This window comes from Carcharodon carcharias, chromosome 28 (genome assembly GCF_017639515.1).
Source record: "Carcharodon carcharias isolate sCarCar2 chromosome 28, sCarCar2.pri, whole genome shotgun sequence".
Taxonomy (NCBI): domain Eukaryota; kingdom Metazoa; phylum Chordata; class Chondrichthyes; order Lamniformes; family Lamnidae; genus Carcharodon; species Carcharodon carcharias.
The window spans coordinates 8,456,632-8,479,846 of NC_054494.1; the positions used below are offsets into that span (position 1 = coordinate 8,456,632).

Consider the following 23,215-nt stretch of genomic DNA (forward strand, 5'->3'; position numbering starts at 1 on the left):
TTGTACTAGCTGTGCTTTGTGCTGCTTGCCTATAGTTAGCTCCGCTGTGCATTGTCGTGTGCCTAGATTAGTGATACATAGAGAAGGCTCCTGTCAACAGTGCGTAATCATTTCATTAACCAATTTTGGTTAATCAGCCTTATTTTAACATATTCTTCTCGAGACAGCTCTTCTCTCTCTCCGTCTCTGTCCGCCTCTATCCTTCTGCTTATTGCAGATGTTCCTGGCATTGTCTCTGGAGTTACTTCCATCAGCTAGCTGTATTGTCACCGTGAGTTGCATGGTCACCGCATGGTTAACTGCCGAGTGTGAGTGCACAGACCTATTGGACTACAGGAGACTGTCGGGCAGCTCGAGTGTAATATAGGAAATGAGAGAAGTCCAGTGTATGACACTGGGATACTGAGTACAAGTATCTCATGCACGTCTTGGCTGATGTTTTATTAATATGTGCTTGGCAGGACTTAACAAATACTTTTGAAGTAGTAAGTGTTTAACATGTTGCTGGACCCAGTAACGGCTGATTGATTTCTCCTTTTCAGTTAAGCTGTTCCAGCTGTCGAGTGGAAGGGAATTATTTGATCTGTATTTTGGCAGCTCATGTTTAAGAATGTTATCCTTGACATTGTTTCAAAGTAAAGCAATGCTGAGGCATCGAGATCGCTGTGTTGTGTTTGAGTCGACTGGGTGAACAGACAGATGGTTCTGTGAAGGGTCAGGAGGGTCATGGAAGCACTGTACCAAGGGGCAGTAACCTTCTTAGCTGCGATGGAGGGAGATGGTGGCGTAGTGGTAGTGGCACTGGGCTGGTAATCCTCTGGGGACACAGGTTCGAATCCCATCAAGGCAGCTGGTGGAATTTAAATTCAGTTAAATACACCTGGCATTGAAAAGCTAGTCTCAGTAATGGTTACACCATAACACCATCGTTTATTGTAAAAACCCATCTGGTTCACTAACGTCCTTTAGGGAAGGAAACTTGCTGTCCTTACCTGGCTGTGACTCCAGACCCACAGGAATGTGGTTGATTCTCAACAAATGCTGCCAGACGCACCCACGCCCATGAAGGAATAACTTAGAAAGAAAGTTAACGTTGGCATCTGTACTTGGGCTGGGGTAGGAAGGCTTGACTGATGCCTTTCAGTGGCCTGATTCACTGGTACATGTGGATGTTGAGTGAGAACTGGATGTGGCTGCCTGACTCTGATAAGCCCGTGGTTAGATGGCCAGGTCTCGCACTGGCCCTCGAGTCTGGAGTGCTGCTGGCACCCGGGAGCCCATCCCCCAACATGTTGGGAATAGGACAGGACAAAAACTGGAGAAACCCCTTTGTTATATGGAAGGCTGAAGAATGAAGAGACGTCAGATAGGTGGGGAGACTGTAGAAGCTGGGATTGTTCATCTTAGAGCAGAGAAGGTGACGTTGAAATTTGACAGAGGTGTTCAAAGCGCAGCACGGTTTTGGCAAGAGTAAATAAGCAGGACTTGTTTGTAGTGACAGAGGAGATGGCAACTTGAGGAAACAGATTCAAACTCATTGGCAAAAAAAGCAGAGGCAGATGAGGAGAGATTTTTTACACTGTGTTGTGATCTGAACTGCATTTTCTGAAAGTAGATCCAATTGTGACTTTTCAAAAGAGATTTAGATAGGCAATTGAAAAAGGGAATAACTTTTGAGGGGCAAAGAGAAAGAGCAGGGATGTGGCATTAATTGGACAGCTCTTTCAAAGAACTGGCAGAGGTAGAATGGGCCGAGTGGCTTCCTGTGTTATTCCGTGGTACGTGTTTTTTCTCATTTTAATGCTCACATTAACGTGAGAGAAAAGCACATATCACGGCATAACACAGGGAGACACCAGCACTACAAATGCGCTGGAAACTACAACTAGAGAAGCAATGGGAAGGGCAGGTAGCAGGTGCAGGGGGACCGAGGGTGGAGGCAAAAGAGATTCCATTTTTTCAGTTAAAAGATTGGAGGTGAAAGAAATGTAATGAGCGAGCTGTTCTCTAATCTCTAACGTTTGAGCACGGCGAGCATCTCTTTAATAACCCACTGTTCTCTTGACCGTAAGGATGTTGAGTCCACTGTAAGTGGAGGAGAATCGCCCGCTGTGAGCTTGCAGTCGTATCCCAGCCTTATCTCGTCCAGCAGGTTTTCGGCCTACCCATCCACTACCTTCGTGAACCCTACGATCGTCTTGCTGCAACACAACCGAGGTAAGCATGACCCCCGAGCATGACAAAAATCGCTCCAGATTTGCCGAATTTTGTGGTGTTTTGATCAAAGGCTGTCACGTTTTTATAACTGCACTGACATTGGGAAGCCAGAGGAACTGTCAAGCCGGGGTTTCAGTTGCAAATCACCGCCCAGTGATATGGGGTTACTAACTCTCCAAGATTTCTCTGGAATCTCCATGATACAAACAACTGGGGAGAAAAAGAGCAGAGCATTTAAAAAAAATAGTGGTCTGGAATTTTATAAACCTTTTAGAGTGAAGGGAATGCACTGCGGTAAAGGCAGGTTACCATCGAGGCTTTCAGAAGCGAATTGAGTAATTATCTGAACTGGAGGTGGGGGGAAGAAGATCACAAGGCTGTGGGGGAGTGGGGCTAGGTGAATCGTTGCTGTAGAGAGCTGGCACATACATGATGGGCTGAATGGCCTCCTCCCATGCTGTAACCAATCTAGGATTCCAAGGTTCTAATTTTCTTCAAACACTTTTGTTATATCACAACAACAACTTGCATTTATAAAGCGCCACTGATGTAATTAAATGCGCCAAGGTGTTTCACAGGAGTGATATCGAACAAGAAGTTTTCCATCGAGCCACTTATGGAGGTATTAGGGCAGATGGTCAAAATCTTGGTCAAAGAGAGAGGTTTTGTGGAATATCTTAACCTCTCCACCTCTCTCTCTCTTCCTTTTAAGAGATATAAGGAGGGTAATCCAGAACATGGGGCCTAGGCAACCGAAGGCACAGCCGCCAATGGTGGAGCAATTAAAATTAGGGATGCTCAAGAGGGCCAGAATTGGAGGAGTGCAGATATCTCAGGGGGCGGTAGAGCTGGAGAAGATAACAGAGCTAGGGAGGGGTGAAGCCATGGAGGGATTTGAAAACAAGGGTGAGCAATGAAAAATTGAGGTGGTGTTTAAGCAGGAGGCAAGGTAGGTCAGCAAGCCTGGGGGTGATAGGTGAATGGGGTTTGGTGCAAGTTAGGAGATGGGCAGAGTTTTGGATGACCTTACGGTTTTGGAGTGTAGAATGAGAGAGACCAACCAGGAGAACATCGGAACAGTCACTGTAGAGGCAGCAAAGACATGGATGAGGGTTTCAGCAACAGACGAGCTGAGGCAGTTGCAGAGTGTGGTGATTTTACAGAGGTGGGAGTAGGTGGTCTTAGCAATGGCATGGATTCGTGGTTGGAAGCTCATTTTGGGTCAATGCGACACTGAGGTTGCGAGCAGAAAGCTTTAGACTTGGACAGTTGACAGAGAGAGAGGGGGCTGTAGTCAGGGCTGGGGAGCAGAGTTTGTTGTGGGGACCAAAGGCTTCAGCTTTCCCAATATTTAATCAAAGGAAATTTCTGCTCATCCCAGTACTGGATGTCGGACAAGCAGTGTAACAATTTAGGGATGGGAGAAGGGTTGAGAGAGATGGTGGTGAGGTAGAGCTGGGTGCCGTGGAAACGGACACCGGTGTTTTTGGATGATGTCGTTTAAGGGCAGCATGTTGATGAGAAATAGGGGAGCAAGGGTACTTCCTCGGGGGACACCAGAAGTAGCGGTGCGGGAGTGGGAAGAGAAGCCATTGAAGATGGCGACAAGCAGTTGCTTGACAAGGTGGGGTGATTGGAAGGGGGGAGATCATGTGATGAAATCTCAACGAGTGCATCCAATCAGAGTTAGTAGACCCCCATTTGACCCTTGATAGAGAATGCTCAGCCTTCTCCCCACAATGCAGTGGTAACTCAGTCTGGAGTTGCCATCTCTCCAGGATTGTCCTGGAGACTGCAGGAATTGAAGATTAACCTCCTGATGACCTGAGAATATGAAGGCAAAAGCTTCTCTCAATGCTTTTGTTCACTAGTTGAAAAAATGCTGTTTGGCTGACTATCAACAGTGATCCAATTGTATAACGGAGAGCCATTGTTCTCCAGTAGGCGAGGGTGGATGTGACGCTGAGTGAATCTTGGCCAACCAGCGGGGGATGTGTGTAGGGATGGGGTGGGGGATGCGGTTGTGTAGTTGGAATCAGCAGGTCATGTGATTGAACCTCTGGGTATACATCCAATCAGAGTTGGCAACCCTAACCCCAATCCCAGCCTCAAGGGATCATTGCAGTGCAGTGGTCCAAATGAGTTCTTGGCCCCTCCCAGGATTGTGTGGGCATTTGTTCCAGCAGGAGACTTTCAAATCCTTCAAAAAGGTTCAAAAATTTCTTACAATGAATTTGAAACTTCAAACGATGTTATTGAGCGCTTTGGGATCAACTGTACAGGTTTCTTGTGTTTTTTAAGAATGAAAGCCCCTCCCTTCGTCATAGCAACGCTGGGCACTGGGGATAACAACAACTTTTATTTATATAGAATCTTTACCATAGTGAAACATCCTAAGGCACTTCCCAGGAACGCAAGCAAACCACATCTGACACCAAGCCACATGGGGGAGATATAAGGATAAATGACCCAAAAACTGGGTCAAGGAGGGAAGTTTTAATGAGCGCCTTGAAGGAAGAGAAAGGGGTTGAGAGGCGGAAAAGTTTCGTGAGGGAATTCAGGAGCTTAGGGGTTCGGCAGCTGAAGGTACCTGGGGTCCGTTGTTGCTTTGGATCAAAAAACTGAAATACGCCACTTGATGTAATGTGAGCATTGTTTGAATGCTCCACACATGCAAGGGAGGTGCAGTAGCCTCAGGAATGACTGAGTGCTCCTCTAGCCCCATGCTCTAGCCTGGCCTGCCCTAGATCCAACTGAAAATCAGCGACTGAGGGTGGGGGAATCTCGGCCGCCTTGCACTGGATATTGGAAGAAAACCAGATTGAGTTCAGTTTGGATACCTTCCTTCCATTGAACCCCAGCACTGCTGGGTACACCCAGGGGGAATAGTGTCTACTTGAGTGAGATGCTGAGGGTGGCTGTCACTGCCTGTGAGAATTCATGTCATCAAACAGCAAATTGTTGTGGGAGAGGAGGGGGAGTTGGTGGACGGTGATTCCTGAATTGCTTTGACAGCTCAAGGCTTAATTCCTCCTCCTGGTTGAGCAGCCTCTCTGTGGGGGTTAATGTGAACGGGGCCCGGGAAATCACTTGTACTTGGTCTGTACGGGGTGGTGTGATCTCTTTAATAATCATTCTCTCCCTGGAGAGAAACTTGCTCACAGATCCCAGTTAGTTTACGCACCTTACTGATGGAAGGTGTTAACTCATGACGACATCTCCACCGGTGTCCCATCAGCAAGCAGAGTTTGCTTAAAGTGGCAGCAAGGTGCTCGGATTTTAAAAAAAGAGTCTTGCATTTATATGGAGCCTTTCGTGATCTTTACAGCCAACAAAGTATTTATCAAGTCTAGTCACTGTTGTGTATTGTTGCAAATGCTCAGCCAGCTTGTGCACAGCAAGATCCCACGTAATGTCCAAATGATCTGTTTTTTTAATTGATGTTGGTTTCGGGTACCTGTTGGCTCAGGACACATTCTTCGTAGATTAGCGACATGGGATCTTTTATGTCCACCTGAGAGGACAGGCAGGACCTTGGTTTATTTCCCCCGAAAGACGGCACCTCCTACAATGCAGCACTCCCTCGGTACTGCACTGGAGTGTCAGCCTGGATTATGCCCTCGAGCCTCAGGAATCAGACCCACTGCCCTCTGACCCAGAGGCACTCTGTGTCCGCTACATAACATAAAAGATAGAAGCAGGAGGAGACCATTCAGCCCCTCATGAGCCTGCTCCACCATTCAGTAAGTTCATGGTTGACCTGATCGTGGCCATAATTCTCTTTTCCTGCCTCCCCCCCTGCAACCCCACCCCCCCTGCCCAGCCACCATAACTGTGGAGCCGCTTGGGGAACTAAGATCTGAACATGTTCAACCCACCATCCATTGCTCTCTGAGGATGAGAATTCCAAAGCCTAAAGGCCCTTTGAGACAAGAAATTCCTCCTTGTCCCTGTCATAATTGGGATACTCCTTATTTTGAAATTGTGCCACCTAGTTCTAGACAAGAGGAGACATCTACCCTGTCAAACCCCCGCTCAGAATGTTGTTTGTTTCAATAAGATCGCCTCTCATTCTTCTAAACTCCAATGAGTACAGACCCAACCTGCACAACCTGTCCTCATGAGATAACCCTTCACCCTAGGAATCAGCCGAGTGAACCTTCTCTGAACTGCTTCCAATACAAGCAGGTCCCTCCTTAAATAAGGAGAACAAAACTGTCCACAGCACTCTTAAGTGTGGTCTCACCCATGCCTGTACAGTTGTCACAAAACTAATACACCATCCCTCTCTATTTAAAGAGCAGTTTGGACATTGTGTTCTCATCCTGCAGGTTTTATTGGATCAGAGCTCAATCGATACCTTTGGGCAAGTGTGTATAAAATGGACAAACAGCTCCTCCTAAGGGTGTAGTGGGTTAATGCACGGTGATGAAACTGATGATGTCGGAGTCTGAGGTCAGCTAACTTCACACTCGCTTTGAAATTGAATCTGAGATCTTGCTGGGCTACACTACATATTTTCAACATTCCTGGGCCTGTGCTGAAGATGCAACAATTAGCTTCTGTGGTGAGGGAGAAGGGCAGAACTAACCTGCTCCCACTTGCTATTCAGTGAGGCCTGTGAGAGAGCTCACACGTTAATAAAGGGACCTTGGTGTGATGTGTCTGCAGGTGAATAGCCTGATGGTGCTTTCTAATGAGCATGGAGGGTAGACGTTGGGATGAAGTACTTGAGGGTCTTCAGTGCCTTTGGGGCTAGCCCCATCTCCATCCCGTTGGGGAGATGTTGGTGACTGATTTGGCCAAGAACGTGTGTTTGACTTTGTTTTTGTTTTGTCTCTCTCCAGAACAACAGAAGCGCTTGAACAACCCGCCAGGTAGGAGCAGCTACCGGTTTACTCAACAAATTGTATGTTTTGTTTTGTTAAAAACTTCTATTCTGAAAAAGGCCAAATCTGTGCCAGAATTAGAACAAGCCTTAGCAGCGCAAAGCATGGTGGCAGTGTTGTTTCCTCTCATTTGTTCCGGGATGTGTGGGTGACACTGGCAGCGCCTCCTCCATTGCCCATTGTACCAGCTGGCTAGCGTGGGATCAAGTCACCTGTGGCTCAGTCTAGGAACCAATTGGCAGGTTTGTGAGTGAACCGGTTGGGGTTTTAACCCTGTTCTTCTCACAGCCCTCTGGTGTCAGCTCAGACATGATCAGCTTTATTGAATCCTCTCAGAAGGTATAAAAGCAAAAACTGGGAAGTAAGAATACTGGTCTCTCTCCAATCCTGCAACAACCACAGAGACTCAGGCTTCCTTTTAACCAAATTTATTCAAGTATATGCAAGGGAGCTGCAATCATTCCTAAGAATGAAGACCCAGCTCCCAGATTGATTACATTTCATTACTTTTGTACTTTTTCTTATCATAATACATGTCAATACATCCAATCAGTAACTGACACACTGGTCCCATGCTAACTCTATCCTATTGAGTACATTAACATGTGATTTTGCTAACCAATTATTCTAAAGGATGTATACATAATTAAATTATCCAATCAAAATTAAAACAAATTAAAGCAAAGACCTTGGTTCTCACAACTCAAGACTGTTTGTGCTTCATCAAAGCCCCCTCTTTGTCTATTGTATGCCTTCCCATATCTAAAGTAAAACCATCTGCCCCTTCCCTACGTGAGAGGGGAGTACACCTAATCTAATTTATTTCGTACTTTTGTCTCCAGTCTGACTCTCAAGGCTGTGCAATGTTCATCTGGTAATCTTAACTCTTAATATGTTTAGCAGCCATGTCTGCCTGGAGATTTTAGGGGCTTTTCAGTAAATTCTTACTATGTTCTCTTTTAGCATTTTTAATTTCCCCCTAACAGAACTGGCCTTGTACAGTCTTAAAATGGAACACCAGTAAAAACTGGGAGAAAAGAATACTGGCCCAAACTGTTTTTTACCTTCTGGGCTGTGTTGCATTTTACCCATGATGGGATTCCAATCCATGATCTTTGGACTAGCTGCTTTAGTACCATGACCCTGACCCATCAGTTAGATATGGGTGGGATCATGTGAATGTAAAATCAGAAAAATGCTTTTAAATGTGAATTTAAATTTGAAGCTGAGAAATTTAATTAATTTTTGCCTCCACTTCATTACCCAATGACTGTTACTTTAAGGTGGATGTCGGGGACTTGGAGAGGGTCCGGAGGAGATTTACCAGAACAGTACCGGGGATGGGGGAGTTCAGTTATCCACAGAGAATAGAGAAGCTGGAGTTGTTCTTAGTACAGAGGAGGTTAAGGGAGATTTGATTGCGGTGTTCAGAATTATGTCTTGATAGAGTAGATAGGGAGAAACTGTTTCCAGAGGGAGATCCTCAGTAATCGGGGGATACGGATTTAATTTAATCGCCAAAAAAAGCCAGAGGCTAGATGAGTTTTTTTTTAACACAGTAAATTCTGATGATCTGGAGTGCACTGGAAAGGTGGCTGAAACTTCAATAATAACTTTCAAAAAAAAGAATTAGAGATATCGCTGAAAATGGAACGTTTTCCAGGGCATTGGGAAAAAGGTGTGTGACTAACTGGGTAGCCGACTCCAAGAGTCAACACCGGCATGATGGGCGGAATGGCCTCCTTTTGTGCTTTGCAGATTGGTTAAAATGGAATAATTCGGTTTAGCTGCCAAACTCACTCTATCTGTATGACGATTTATTTGCTTCTTGTAGCTGTGTGTGAATATATCCTACAAGGGGTAACTGGCCAGTGTATTCCTCAAATGATGTTCTAAGTTACATGGCAAAGCTCTGGGTACAAGTAGTGCACATGGAGCCAGAGCCAGCATCATAGGGTGCATGAATGATAAAGAGACAGGGGCTTCAGGGAGGGGGCATGAGCGACAGGGGCTTTAGGGAGTGGGCGCGAGCGACAGGGGCCATGGGGGGTGGGCGGTGGGTCGCGCGAGTGAACAGTTTGAAAAGAGCTTGTGATGACAGTTGTACCCAGCTGTCTCACCTTGCCAACACAGCACGCTATTTGATGTGTTCAACAAGACCCAGAGTTAGATTTGTTTACAAAAGAAACTCTCGGTTTGTCACTTGATGCCAGCTTACCCCCTAACACTTGAGAACGAAGTCAGTCAGCAAGCGCAGGCCACTACTCGCTTTCACAGTCAAACTGTGGTTAACCCTAGAGGTTAAATAGCAATTCCACTTGCTTCCTTAATAGGAATTGTGCGGCCCAAATGGTTTAAACATTGCTGCAAACTTGGTGTATTTCTGTCACTGCACATATTTGTGCTTTTATTTTCTTACCAGATTCCGTGCCAGACACATTAACTGATCAGAGAGCAGAAGTTACAGCTGCAGCAGAAACCCTCCCTTCTGTCCACACGACAGGGGCAATGGACAGCAAACGCCAGAAAATCGCACGGATACCTCAATCTTCCTTCATCGCACCTGAGGATCTCGGTATCAAGGTGAGAGAGTCTTAAGCTGCTTGATGTGAGTGCTGACTTTTTCCATAGCTGGTGTAAAATGCTGCTTTTCTCCCTCTCCCTCTCTTTTCTCTCTCTCTCTCTCTCTCTCTCTCTCTTCCCCCCTCCCTCTCTCTCTCTCCCCCTTTCCCTCTCTTTCCCTGTCTTTTTCTCTCTTTCCCTGTCTTTTTCTCTCTTTCCCTGTCTTTTTCTCTCTTTCCCTGTCTTTTTCTCTCTTTCCCTGTCTTTTTCTCTCTTTCCCTGTCTTTTTCTCTCTTTCCCTGTCTTTTTCTCTCTCTCTCTCCCTTTCCCTCGTTTTCTCTCTCCCTCTTTCTTTCCCTTTCCCTCTTTCTTTCTCTCTCTCTCTCTCTCTCTCTCTCTCTCAAGCTCACTCAGTGCCATTTTTAATATTTCTCTCTCCTTTGTTTCTTCTGTCTTACAGAATGTTGAGAGGCCCAAAGATTGGTACAGGACAATGTTCAAACAGATCCACAAAGTCAGCAAAGGTAACGTGACCTGGGGATAGTTGGGCTTTCAAATTCCCAAGCTCCCGATGGAATCGGGCAGTCACCCTCCATCATTCTGTAACCCTTTAAACAAGTTATTACCACCTTCCAGCTCACCAGCCTGATGGCTACAAGGAGCTGTGACATGTGCCCGTGACAGCTCCTCGTTCAGGCACTGGGGCCCTTGTCTCTAGCAAGAAGGCTGCTGAGAGCTGACCTGATCGAAGTATTTCAAATTGTGAATGCCCTCGATAGGGCAGACAGACAGAAGATGTTTCCACTTGTGGGGGAGACCAGGAATAGGAGCGCAGAAATATAAGACAGTCACTAATAAATCCAACAGGGAGTGCAAGAGACACTTCTTTACCCAGAGAGTGGTTAGAATGTGGAACTCAGTACCACAGGGTGTAGTTAAGACAAATAGCAGAGATGTATTTAAGCTAGATTAATAAATAACAGGGTAAGGAATACACTGATGGGGTTAGAAGTAGAAGGAGGTTCATGTGGAGCATGAACAGAAGTCTTGACCCAGATGGGCTGAATGGCCTGTTTTTGTGCTGTAAGTACTATTTAATTCTACACAGGACAACAACTCCCTGACACTTTTTTACCTATTTTGCACAGTGTCGGGTTGCAGTGTTTGTCAATTAGCGGCAGGTGAGAATTTTGTCAGCAGGCTATCTCACATCTTCACCTGTGGCCACTCGCCCCCCTCTTGGGATTTGAAGCAAAACAGCGGGCAGATTTCACAGGATCGCACCTCTCCTGCAGGAGCTTTTCAGGGCAGTAGCGCAAATCGGGAGCAGGAGCACGGAAGGCAGCTCTGAGACCCTCCCCCGCAGGGCGGGGACACCCTCAGAGTGCGCCAAGACCCTCCCCCGCAGGATGGGGACACCCTCGGAACGCGCTGAAACTTGCCCCACATTCCCTAGTGCTTGTTTGTATAATCTGCCCTGTACGCCTGTTGTTGAATAAACCAGATGGTGTTAAGTGCATTGTTTGGTGTTTGATAAAGCTCTGTTCACACGTTCCTTCAGGTACTTGCACCACGCTTTCAGAATGGTTTACTTCTGCTCCCTTTTTAAGTGACCTCTTTCTTGCAGCTTGACTGCCCACTTTTGAGTCTTCACTTTTATCTTCTCCTCTCTTTTTTTGTCTCTCACTTCGCTACCTTTCCACTCAGACACTCCTGAGGAAAATCCGTATCACCCCACCTACAGTTTCCCCGAGCTTCCTGAATGCCAGCAGAAAAGAGAAGGTATTGTGTGTGTGCGTGCCTGTGTGTGTGTGTGTGTGTGTGCGCGCCAGTGTGTGTATATGTGCGTGTGTGTGTGCGCGTGTTTGTGTGTGTGCATGTGTGTCTGTGTGCCTGTTTGTGTATGTGTGTGTGTGTGTGTGTGTACGTGCCTGTGTGTATATGTGCATGTGCTTGTGTGTGTGTGCACGTGCCTCTGTGTGTGTGTGTGCGCGCGTGCCTGTGTGTGTGCATGCGCACGCAAGAGACTGTGAGAGATGCTGCTGAGTGGTTAAGCTCTAAAAACCCCACAGTTATTCCAAGTTACTTTTCCCTGTTAAATGTTTAGCTAGTCTGGAGTCAGCTCCTTGCTCGGGATGCTTGTCTGTAGATGATGCATTTAATCTATAACTCTCCAGTGAAATGGAGGAATGTAAACCGAGCATTGCTCTCTGATGGTGACACTTGCATATTTGTGTAATGTACAACGATTGAGGCAGGGAGCATGTTAACATTTAAAAATAGATTAGCTGTGTGGCTGAATGAGATGGGAAGTGGATGGGTTCATGGGAGTAGGATAGCTCCTTATGAAGAGGATAAACATGGACTGGATGGGCTGAATGGCTTTTTCAGTGTTGTCATTTCTATGTAATTTTATATTAACTTATTCCCCCCCCCCCCCCCAAACAGGATGATTTAGGAGCTACCAAGGAGTTTGGGGAAGCAATTTGACATGGTACAGTGCTGAGATATTTGTATCGGAAGTCCCAAGTCTATCGCAGCTAGGGTTGGGGTTTTCATTCTTGGGATTTGGGTGTCAGGCCAGCATTTGTTGCCCAGCCCTAACTGCCCTTGAACTGAATGGCTTGCTCAGCCATTTCAGAGGGTAGTTAAGAGTCACCCATGTTTGCTGTGGATCTGGCCATAATCTTTCAGCCTTCCCTAAACTCAGACGTGGTGCCAGAGGACTGGAGAATTTCAAACATTATGTCCTTGTTTTAAAAAGGTTGGAGGGATAAGCCCAGCAATTACAGACCAGTCGGTTTAACTTCGGTGGTGGGCAAGATTCTAGAAACCATTATTCGGGATAGAATTAGCAGTCACCTGGAAAATTATAGGTTGATAAGGAAGAGCCAGCATGGATTTCTAAAGGGGAAATCGTGGTCAACTAACTTGCTGGAGTTTTTTTGAAGAGGTAACAGAAAAGGTTGATGAGGGTAATGCTGTTGATGTAATATACATGGACTTTCAAAAGGCATTTGATACAGTGCCATACAACAGAGAAATGGGAAAAGTTATTGCTCATGGAATAAAAGGGACAATAGCAATGTGGATACAAAATTGACTGAAATATAGGAAGCAGGGAGTAATTGTCAATGGATATTTTTTGGGCTGGAGGAAGGTTTGTAGTGGAGTCCCCCAGGGGTCGGTATTGGGACCCTTGCTTTTCTTGTTGATATATATTAATGATCTAGATCTTGGTGTGCAGGGAACAACTTCAATGTTTGCAGATAATACAAAGCTTGGGAGTGTTGTGAACTGCGAGGAAGACTTGTGGAACATCAAGAGGACAAGTTGGTGGAGTGAGTGGGCAGATGGGTGGCAGATGAAGTTCAATGCAGAGAAGTGTGCGATGATGTATTTTGGTAGAAAGAACATGGAGAGACAATATAAAATAAAGGGTGAAATTTTGAAGGGGGTGCAGGAGCAGAAAGACTTGGGAGTATTATGTGCATAGATCATTGAAGATGGCAGGACAGGTGGAGAGGGCATTAATAAAGCATATAGTATCCTAGGCTTTATTAATAAGGGCTTAGAGTACAAGAGCAAGGAGGCTATGCTGAATTTATATAAGACACTCGTTAGGACTCAGCTGGAGTATTGCATACTGTTCTGGTGTCACACTACAGGAAGGATGTGAACGTAATGGAGAGAGTGCAGAAGAGGTTTACAGGAATGATTCCAGGGATGAGAAACTTTAGCCGAGGATAGACTGGTGAGGTCAGGACTGTTTCCCTTGGAGAGAAGGCAGCTACAATTTGATAGGGATGTTCAAAATGATGACGGGGCTGGACAGAGCAGAGAGGGAGAAGCTGTTCCTGCTAGAAAAAGGATCAAGAACGAGAGGGCACAGATTTAAAGTGATTTGCAAAAGAAGCAAATGTGATGCGAGGAAAAACTTTTACACACAACTGGCTGAGTTCTGGAATGCACTGTCTGGCAGTGTGGTGGAGGCAGGTTCAGTCGAGTCATTGAAAAGGCAATGAGATGATTATTTGAATAGAAACAATGTGCAGGGTACGGGGTAAAGGCAGGGCAATGGCACTAGTTCATAATGCTCATTTGGAGAGCTGGTGCAGACATGATGGACCGAATGGCCTCCTTCTGTGCCGTTAAAATTCTGTGATCTGGAGTCACACGTAGGCCAGACTGGGTAAGGACAGGACATTAGTGATCAATGTCTGTAAAGGACATTAGTGAACAATCAGTAGTTTCAAGGTCATCATTACTGAGACTAGTTTTTCCCCCAGATTTTAAATAATTGAATTTAAATTTCCCCGTAGGCCAAGATGGAACTTTGAATCATCAGTCCAGACTTTTGAATTGGTAGTCCAGTAACATCACCACTGTGCTACACTGTGGATCTTAGCCAACTAGAGCTGGAACCAGCAGATCTCAGTCTCTCTGAGCTTGGGAGGGATATAAAATAAATAGTTGTGGTGGAGCGGGAGTGGTGGAGTTCATTCCAATGCTAGTAGCTACTGCAGGGTATTGGACTCAGCTGTGATTCCTCTTGAAGCCAAATTGCCTGCCCATGTGCAGCTGAGCCACAGCTGGTTTGTGGGTGCGCCTGAACCCTTGTGCCAATGTGTCGCCACCTCGAAGCGAGGAGACAGAGAAAGGAGAGATTGGTTTAAGAGTTTGCAATCTGCTTTTTACCCCGCAGCAGATGAAAATCCTTACCAGCCCAGCTACACGTTTCCTGAGACAACACCCAGTCCTAAGCCTGAAGGTAACTGAAGGGAATGGAGTCTGCCATCCACTACACAGATTCCTTTCTTTTTTCCGAGTGTATTTCCCCCTCCTCCCATGGGTTTCATTAAGTTGCTAACTGAGCTAGCTTTTAGCAGATAGTTGGAAAGCTTTGCTATGCTTGCGTTTAACAGTTGTGTTGTGATGATATTCTAACATGTTAATGGCCCCACTGCAGATCGGCATTGTCTCTCTCGGTAAGATGGGCTTTCACCCATGGCCCACTGCTCGCGGGGGTGTGCACAGGCTCTGTTTACATTCCGTTAAATGCTGGGGAAACTTGTGCCTGGCAAAGTACGGAATGCGAGCCTTCCAACTCCCTTTCCTGCTGCAGACACATTGTCACCATCAGTTCATGATGATGTTTCTCAGCCTCAACTGCAGAATAATGCCTCCTTACTTCACCGCTGTGACTATATACAGTTCCCTCCACAGATTGCTTGATTGAGCCAAAGGTTGCCAACTCTATTTGAAGGTATTCCTAGTGGTTTTCATCACATGACCTCTCCCCCCCGACTGCCTGACCAGCACACTCTCGCCATTGGTCGCTTGACCTGTCTGTTCTCGTGAACCTCCAATTTCTCACGCTGATTTGAAAGAGCACGTTCACTTCATCGCCCAGTGCTGCCTCCTGCTCATCTCACAAAGCTGTTCACTGGTTAGGGCTAGGATTCACTGATCACTAAGCACCCCACATCTTGGAAAATAGCCATTCTTCACATGTTAGCCTGCATAGTGTCTGCTGTCGAAAATTCAACTGGGAAGGGCTTTGCCATGGAGCCTCAGTCTGCGCTTGTTCATCGCGCATAATCAAACTTACTTCCTGGCAGAGATGTCTGGAAAAACCCCCAGGAGCAGCAACTCTACCTGTTTACATTTCTTCCCTATGCTTGTCCTGGGGTCCAACCCATTTCTGCTCTTTCTCTGATCGACCAATTCAGCAGAACGCAGGATTTGCGAGCCGGGACTTTCTGACCCTTGTCTTTGATACGCCAACTAGGGGAGCACTTGGCCTGTTGAGTAGATATTGGGTAGAGGCCTGAGTGTGAGATTATAAGACATTCTGTGCCCTCTACAGTCCAATCTCTGAGTGCCTTTGTTACACTGTTGACAAGTGGATATACGGAGGAGGTTGAAGGTGGATTGCTGTGGCAAGGCTGTTTCGCCCAGAGTGATTTGGCTTCTTCAGGTTTTGGAGTGTTTTTTTTTCTCTCTTTTATCGTCTTCATCTTCCCATCAGTGAGTAGTTCATCTCTTTTGTCTCCTCCTCCCCAATCTGATTGGTAGGTTTTTGAAATATCAGGGAGTTGAGGGCTATGAGGAGCTGGCAAGAAAGAGGAGTTGAGGCCTGGGGCAGATCAGCCATGATCTTATTGAATGGCGGGGCAGGTTTGAGGGGCCGAATGGCCTACTCCTGCTCCTAGTTCTTATGTTCTAACCACTAATAAGTATAACATTGACAACATATTCGATGGACAGGAAGTAGCTGCTGATACAGGTATATCCTAGTGGAGCAGTTAACACAAGGATTCCACTTTTCTTCCAATTCCAGTTGTCTTGGGGAGGCTCTGTTCTAATGAATCAGAAGGTATCGCTGCTTAAAGTTGGCCAAATACTTTGGAGTAATGCTAAGTTTCTTGTTGGCTTTGGCGATCACTGAACGCACACAATGAAACACAGTGAGAACTGAGTTCAGTTAATGCCAGCAGTTGAACCGAGTTCAGTTAATGCCAGCGGTTGGTTGCTTTTTGACCTCCCTTCCTCACGTGAACTTTATTTCATTTTAATTCTCCTAGTTTGATGGAGTTAGCTCCCCCGTTTTGGAAATATGAGCTTAAACCCAAATTAACTCAAAATTAGATTAGGTTGTAATATTCTGCATTAACCTGGCGCTGGGATTTACCAATCCATGTTCTGTGATAAGTTTGGCTGTTCCACCGATACTTTAATGGATTTAGGCACCACCCTGTGTGGCCCTGAGCCATGAGGAAAGGGGAGGGTTCAACGGGTTTCGGGTGTGCCCTTTATTTGATGTCACCGTCTCTGGGTAAGTGAAGGAAACGCTGGCTGGGTTCCAATATGCAGACCCCTTACGTGAATGTAGATGTATGTGGACGAAGAGGGGAGGATTGACCTAGGCTGTGAGGCCCCTTCAAGCTGAATAGCCCCTTTTCACATGAGGAGTGGTCACTTTCATGATGCTCTGGAGCACCATAGAATTGTACCTGGGAAAAATCCTTGGCTTCAGGAGAGACAACAGGAAAACCGTTTCTGTACAGGCGTCATGTTAGGACAGCTCATGTCTCATTCTTAACTGCAATTCATTTCAGCTTTTCTTGTGTGTCTTTTTCCGCATGATTATTCCTCCTTTTATTTTGCTGTTGCTTGTTCCCCACCATCCATCTTAGTTCCTTCTTTCCATTTCTTCCCTAGAAAAGATCACTTACACCCCAACCTATGTCTTCTCAGAGATTGCTAAGAGAAATTTTCTCGAAGGTACCTTTTTATTTCCTCTTCTTTCCGCCTTCTCGTGTGTCTCTGGAGTCTCTGGCTCTTAATTTCCTTTGCTTTGTGAGCAGCAGCTGTTGCCTCAATGCCAACATGCCCTTTCAGCCTCATGGTGCTCCACACTGGGGGATGAGGGACTCCAGTCACGTGGAGAGATTGGAGAAGCTGTGTTGCTCTCCTCAGAGCAGAGGAGGTTGAGGGGAGATTTAATAGAAGGGCTCAAAATGATGAGGGGTTTTGGTAAAGTGGATGGGGTGGGGGGGAGGGGGGAAACTGTTTCCACTGACAGGGAGGGTGGGGGGAAGCAGGTGGGAGATGAGGGGACGATTTCACACAGCAAGTTGTGACCCACACTAGAATGCCCTGGCTGAAATATTATTCAGGAGCAATCTTCAGAAGGGAATTGGATATTTGACTGGCGAGGAACATTTTACAAGGCTGTGAGGGAAGAGCATGGAGGTGGGATTAATTGGCCAGCTCTTTCAAAGAGCTGGCACAGCCACAGGGGACGAATAGCCTCCCTCAGCACTGTATAATTGTATGAATAACGTGAGCTTGGATAGGTAACCTTCCTGCCAAACCAGGCTGGCGACTTTACATCAAGCCCAATATCAGGTCACAGGGCATGGGTAAGGCGTGGGGCACTGTGGAATCATGGCTTCAATACTGAATTTAGACGGAAATTCAATGAAAAACATACTGCCTCATATAAGTATTCACAGCATATCATGAGCGACAGGTTTTAAGTGGAAAATGAATGGCCTGAGGGGCAGTTTTCCAAAGATGGGGACTCTCCAGCTTTGGGAGGGCACGGTTTAGAAGTTCCTGGAAACTCTGAACGAAAACGGGCTCTTTAGCCCAACATCGGTGAAGCATGAAACTTCTAACGTTGTACATCGGACCCTGTGCTCAGATAGTTTGCAAACGTTTTGCAGAATTCCAATGAAGCTAAGTGTAAGGATTGAGGGACAGTCTGTGCCACTGAGTTAGCCAGGACCGTGTGCGACACGCTGAAGTTAGTGAGGTTGGCCTTCTCATATCATGTACTTTTCTTTCAGATAACGACCTGGAGTATTATTCCCCGCGGTATCATTACACCGAGGAGAGTGAGTATCACCTTTCTATCTAAGCCTAGGAACAGGAGGAGGCCATTCAGCCCCTTGAGCATGTTGCACCATCCAGTAAGATCATGGCAGATCTAAATAATCCCTTGATCTAATTAAAAGGTTGTTATTAGTTTGTTGCACATTAAGGGGATGGTTTTAACTTGATCACCCCATTGGGAAACTGATTGAATCGGGGACAACACCCAATTTTACTATTGCAGCCGATACTGAGCGAGTTGCAAAACTGCTTTTCCACTCAATCCCATGGGTTTCACACGAATTAAGGTTAAATTGATCCCCTAAGTATGTGGGTGGCATCAAGCCTGTCGTAGACAAGGAAACAAATCAAGGGTGAGGCTTTTCCGATTGGTTCAAATAACCATATAGATTTGCTGGAAGCAACCAATCCAGATGCTGCAATTTGAACCAATCACATCTGCCAGTATAATTTCTTGAATGGTTCCAATCCCCTGGTGGGTTCTGACCCTGATGAGACTGCGTGTATTATGTGTGTACAAGTGCACACACAGATATATAATCTCCTAAACTTGCGCTAAATAGGAATCATCCGGTGTCCACTGGATAAATGCCGTGTAGATGAGAAGGTGCAAAGTGATGGTTGATTTTTCACCCCCACCCCAGTTCCCATGGAAATGCCTTCCCTAAAGTTTAAGCCATGTCACATGACAAAGGCAGCCGGCAGATGGAAAAAAATAAATATTTTCCATGCTTTAAGCCAACAGACCACTAATTTTAAACTGGAAGCATTGTTTGGAGATCTCTCTTGAGTTTAATTTTGAATTTGAGCATTATGGATGGATACAACCATTCTGGCCCAGAGCAGGCTGCTCTCTCAGCTACTGATGGCTCTGGTTATGGAAGACAGGTCAATGGGGAAAGGCGTGCCTCACTGCATCAGCAGCAACTTCAGCAGGAGCTGCTCTCAGAAAGTACAGCGGGAGAAGGGGGAAGAAACACTGGAAATAATACACTGGATTGATAGGGGGTGCTGTTCTGGGAGGGGTGGGTGGTATTAAGCCATATTCTGCAAAAGGAAGAAAAAAACATGAAATAATGAATTAGGAGCCAGGAGTAGTCAATTCAACCTCAAAGCCATGAAACGTACAATAAAACATTGCTCTGCATCAATATTAACTGGGTATGCGAAATATAAAACACATTGATATGCATTCCTCCCTCTGAATAAGAGAAATATGTGAGGCACCACACGATAGCTATGGACAAATTAGCTGTTTTAATCAACTTCCATCACTAATGGCTTGAGGTACTTGAATTCAGCCGTTAAGATTTAATATTTTAGTTCCTTTGATAGAGTTATTTTTGTTTGTTTTTGATTTGCTGGCTGTCCCTTTAAGTCCCAGTCACAGAAGATGCAGGAGGTTTGATACTCCAGTGCACTGTGCCAGGTTCTGAGTTCAGATCCCAATGTGGGAAAATTGTCAAATTTAATTCCAAATTTCTGGCACTTTGTGGGCTGTGTCCAGAAAAAGTGGGATCCACTGGGGAGGTTAAAACATAAACGCCACTGGCTTTCTAGTCTCCTTCAGGGGAGAGAGCCTGCTGTCCCTATCCTGATCAGCATGTAATGTCTGCCCACAATACAGGGGTGGACATCAGTAAGCTCAGTTTGGCCCCTTTGAGAAAATAAACGTGACCTTACCCCATGCCCCGCTTGCCCTGAGAACACATGGTCTAAAGACTGGGCAAAGCCTAGTAACAACACATTATTGCAAGTGACACTTCGGAGCTGAATTCCTAATCGGGAGCTATTCCTGGTTGGGACATCCCAGTACATACACCGTGTCTCAAAACTGACAACTGAGATGAGGTGAAATTGTTTCACTCAAAGCGTTGTGAGTCTTTGGAACTCTGTACTCCAAAGGGTTGTGGATGCTTCATCACTGAATACACTTGAGGCCTGGGATAGGCAGATTTTTGGAGTCTCGGAGATTTAAGGGATATAGGGAGCGGGCGGGAAGATGGAGTTGAAGCCCAAGATCGGCCATGATCGTATTGAATGGTGGGGCAGGCTCGATGGGCTGAGCGGTCTGCTCCTCCTCTTGTTTCTTATGTTCTTAACCTTGGGACCGAGGCTGTGCTGGATTTCAAGCCGGGTGGTTCGGGCCCAGCCAGGTTGGGTGGGTTCAAGGGTCACTCGGACCGCGAGAATAGCGCAAGTAGTGAAAGCGATGAGGCATCACACTACGCCAATGCAGCGCCAAGCCGAATTGTCCAGTTGAGATTTTTAATCCATTAAAACCGATGCATGGTGCATTCTTAAAAAATATCTAGCTTTTGGACAATTCTGGTTTCTGGACAGCCAGATTTGAGACTGTGTACTAAATTCTCTTTGGGGATGTAAAAGAGTGATTCTGTTTAAAGAATCTCGGCAAATCAGTTTGGATTTCCAAGAAACACTCTTCTCCCAGGTGTTAAGAAATGGAAGAACAGGAACCCTGTTGTTTAAAAATATAGCTCTTGGAGTTGAAATTTAAAAATAATTTGTGCACTGGAGGAATTTGGTGGCAGAAAATCAACTGTCAGTGTAAAACCATATTGATGGTAATGTGCTTGTTAAAATAAATTAACTTTATGTTTTAAATGTAAAATAAAGCCTATAACATGCTGCACTATGTTCAAAGACTGGAGGCCCAGGTTGAGCCTAGTAGCTGAGAGCAATCCTCAGACAATAGGTTTGCTGTTCATCTCCTGGGCATATTAACCAAAGCTGACCCAGCACTCAAGGTAAGAATAGATACTCTCAAAGGTTTTGGGAGTTAAGACACCATCAGAAGAGCTACCTGAGTAAGATATGGGAGCTGAGTTAGAAGATTGGATTTGAGCCAAAAATGTAACACTCTGAGATTGGAGTGATCCCATTGGCTACTTCTGCTTAGATTTGATGATGCAGTTGTGCTTGGAAAATGGTCTGCTACAAGGGAACGTTGCTGAGCTCCACAGACCAGGATTGATCCTTGGTTTGTGCACTCGCTGATCTTAGCTGAGGCAGTAGACTGCCCCTAGGTCACAGGCTGGATGAGAGTGAGGACCAACTCCATCCTGCTCACAATATGTAGGACATGGACATATCAGGTGGGCTCCGGACATGGGATCTGTAGCTGTACACCAAGGAGAATTGGTACTCGGAGAGGGCAAGGGCAAATTGGGATGTAGGCATGATGGCAAACTTCCTTTGCAAGCGCGTGTGGCCTCCTCCCCAGACGGGATGGCACACGGACAACTCCGGAAAATCTGGCCCTGTTACTGGTTAATTTGCTCCGTTGGACTGAACCAAAACCGAGCAGGAGGCGAGGCTGCATCTGTTCCAATCTGAAACTCTGCCGCTTCTTGGTTTCACCCCCTCCTATTTCTCATTACCTTTTACCCTTCCTTCCTTGTCTTCATTAGGCATCGATTCCCTCCTGTGGCTTAATTCCATGGCATCATGGGACCAGGCCAAGGCTTATTTATTAGCATTAAATTAACGTAATTATATTTGGCTCTATTACAGAATTCCTTCTCTCTTTCTCTTTCTCCCTCAAGAAATCAAGGCCTCCTTATTTACAGAAATTGACCAGAGTTAGTTATCTCGTCTGACTCACTCATTCTCTTGAAGTGAGATGCATTCTTATCAAGCATGGGCTCCAGGAAATGCTGCAGCCTCTAGTCTGAGTGGCTGTTCTCCATTTGTGAGCTTAACCAATAAGACCCATGGCAGTGGCACCATAGGCTAGTGTAGTTCTGTCAACATTCACACTTCCCTAAGGAGTTAGTGGAGTGACTAAGAGCTGGTAGTTTGACAGTTGTCCTTTTCCTAGCTCAGAAGAATGAAGACTCTTTTATCACCCCTACTGGTTGCCCATTGGAGATCAGTTAACTTAACTCACAGATGCAACTTAAAATTTTCTTAGTCTGTCTAACTGCCTAGAGCAGCCGAGGGGGTAATTACTGCTGTATTTGTTCCTCTAACTGGTTCCATCTGCTTTCTGCAGTGAAAAGTCAGACTTTTGTGCCTCGTTCCAAAAGCGTAGGAGATGCCATTGACTCTGAGATCGTTGAGCGGAGATCAGCTACACTGCCTCTACCCACTCGATCATCATCATTGAAGCCACTCTCTGAAAGGTAGCGTCTGAAATGTCACCTTCTTTCCTTACGTGACTCTCCCAGCTCGGTTGGGTGGCATTCACCCCTTGGGTCAGGATGTTGAGGGCTCAAATCCCACTCCAACAGAACCTAGCCTGACACTCTGGTGCAGTACTGAAGAAATACTACATTGCCTGAAGTGTCGTCTTTCGATTGATACATACTGAGGGCCCTGTCAAGCAGATAGAAAAGGCCTGTGGCACTATTCAAAGAGGCACCGGAGTGTTCTCCCTGGTGTCATATTCATTATTTATCCATCAACCAACGTCACAAAAACAGATTATTTATCAAGCTACTGTTTGTGGGATCCTGCTGTACTTAGATTGGTTGCCATGTTTTCCCACATTACAACACTTCAAAAGTACTTCATTGGCTGTAAAACTCTTTGGAATGTTCTGATGTCATGAAAGGTGCTATATAAATACAAGTCTGTCCTTTCTTAAATCTGTAAATCTAAGGGCTACCTGGATTATATGACACTATTTAGTTTATCATTACTCATACTTTTTGAATAAAGTTTTTACACCTGGAGAGGCATATGACATTTCAGCTGATGGTTTTATAATAATCAATGCTATTCAATGTGAATAAAACTTAGAGCAACAATGCAACTTTATATAGCGCCCTTTTTCATAGCAAAAACATCCCAAGGCAGTTGGGCTGAGTGGCCTGTATCTGTGCAGCAAATTCTGTGTAACGTTAAGTCCGGATTTCACGAATCACCTCTACACCGTGTGCGAATTCACTTGATTTCCCATTAGATAAGCATCAATGTTTGCATGCACTTGATATGGTCCGCACAAATATTTATCCGGGTTAAAATAGCGTGGGTTTTCACTTGATTGTCTGCCCATTTTGCAGCTACAGGTCTCTCAACAAAAAAAAAAACTAGCTCACATTCTTGCTGCAAAGAAATGTTTTCATGTAGCCGAGGAACTCACAATGGAGCTCACAGCCTGTGCCAGAGATCAAAAGGCC

General features: G+C 45.6%; 1 protein-coding gene across 38 annotated transcripts in view; it reads left to right on the forward strand.

Moving 5' to 3' along the window:
- The window catches only part of LOC121270936 (sorbin and SH3 domain-containing protein 1-like), a 221,347-nt gene that overhangs the window by 128,816 nt on the left and 69,316 nt on the right, over positions 1–23,215 (forward strand). For 31 of the 38 annotated variants that reach the window (XM_041176569.1, XM_041176575.1, XM_041176600.1 and 28 more), the window contains 9 exons: positions 2,073–2,217; positions 7,065–7,094; positions 9,529–9,689; positions 10,129–10,192; positions 11,376–11,450; positions 14,374–14,439; positions 16,893–16,955; positions 18,026–18,073; positions 22,087–22,216. In XM_041176569.1, coding sequence (XP_041032503.1) covers positions 2,073–2,217; positions 7,065–7,094; positions 9,529–9,689; positions 10,129–10,192; positions 11,376–11,450; positions 14,374–14,439; positions 16,893–16,955; positions 18,026–18,073; positions 22,087–22,216 — 782 coding nt within the window. The remainder of the gene's footprint in view (positions 1–2,072; positions 2,218–7,064; positions 7,095–9,528; positions 9,690–10,128; positions 10,193–11,375; positions 11,451–14,373; positions 14,440–16,892; positions 16,956–18,025; positions 18,074–22,086; positions 22,217–23,215) is intronic. The other 7 variants (XM_041176584.1, XM_041176588.1, XM_041176589.1 and 4 more) reach the window with 5 other exon arrangements.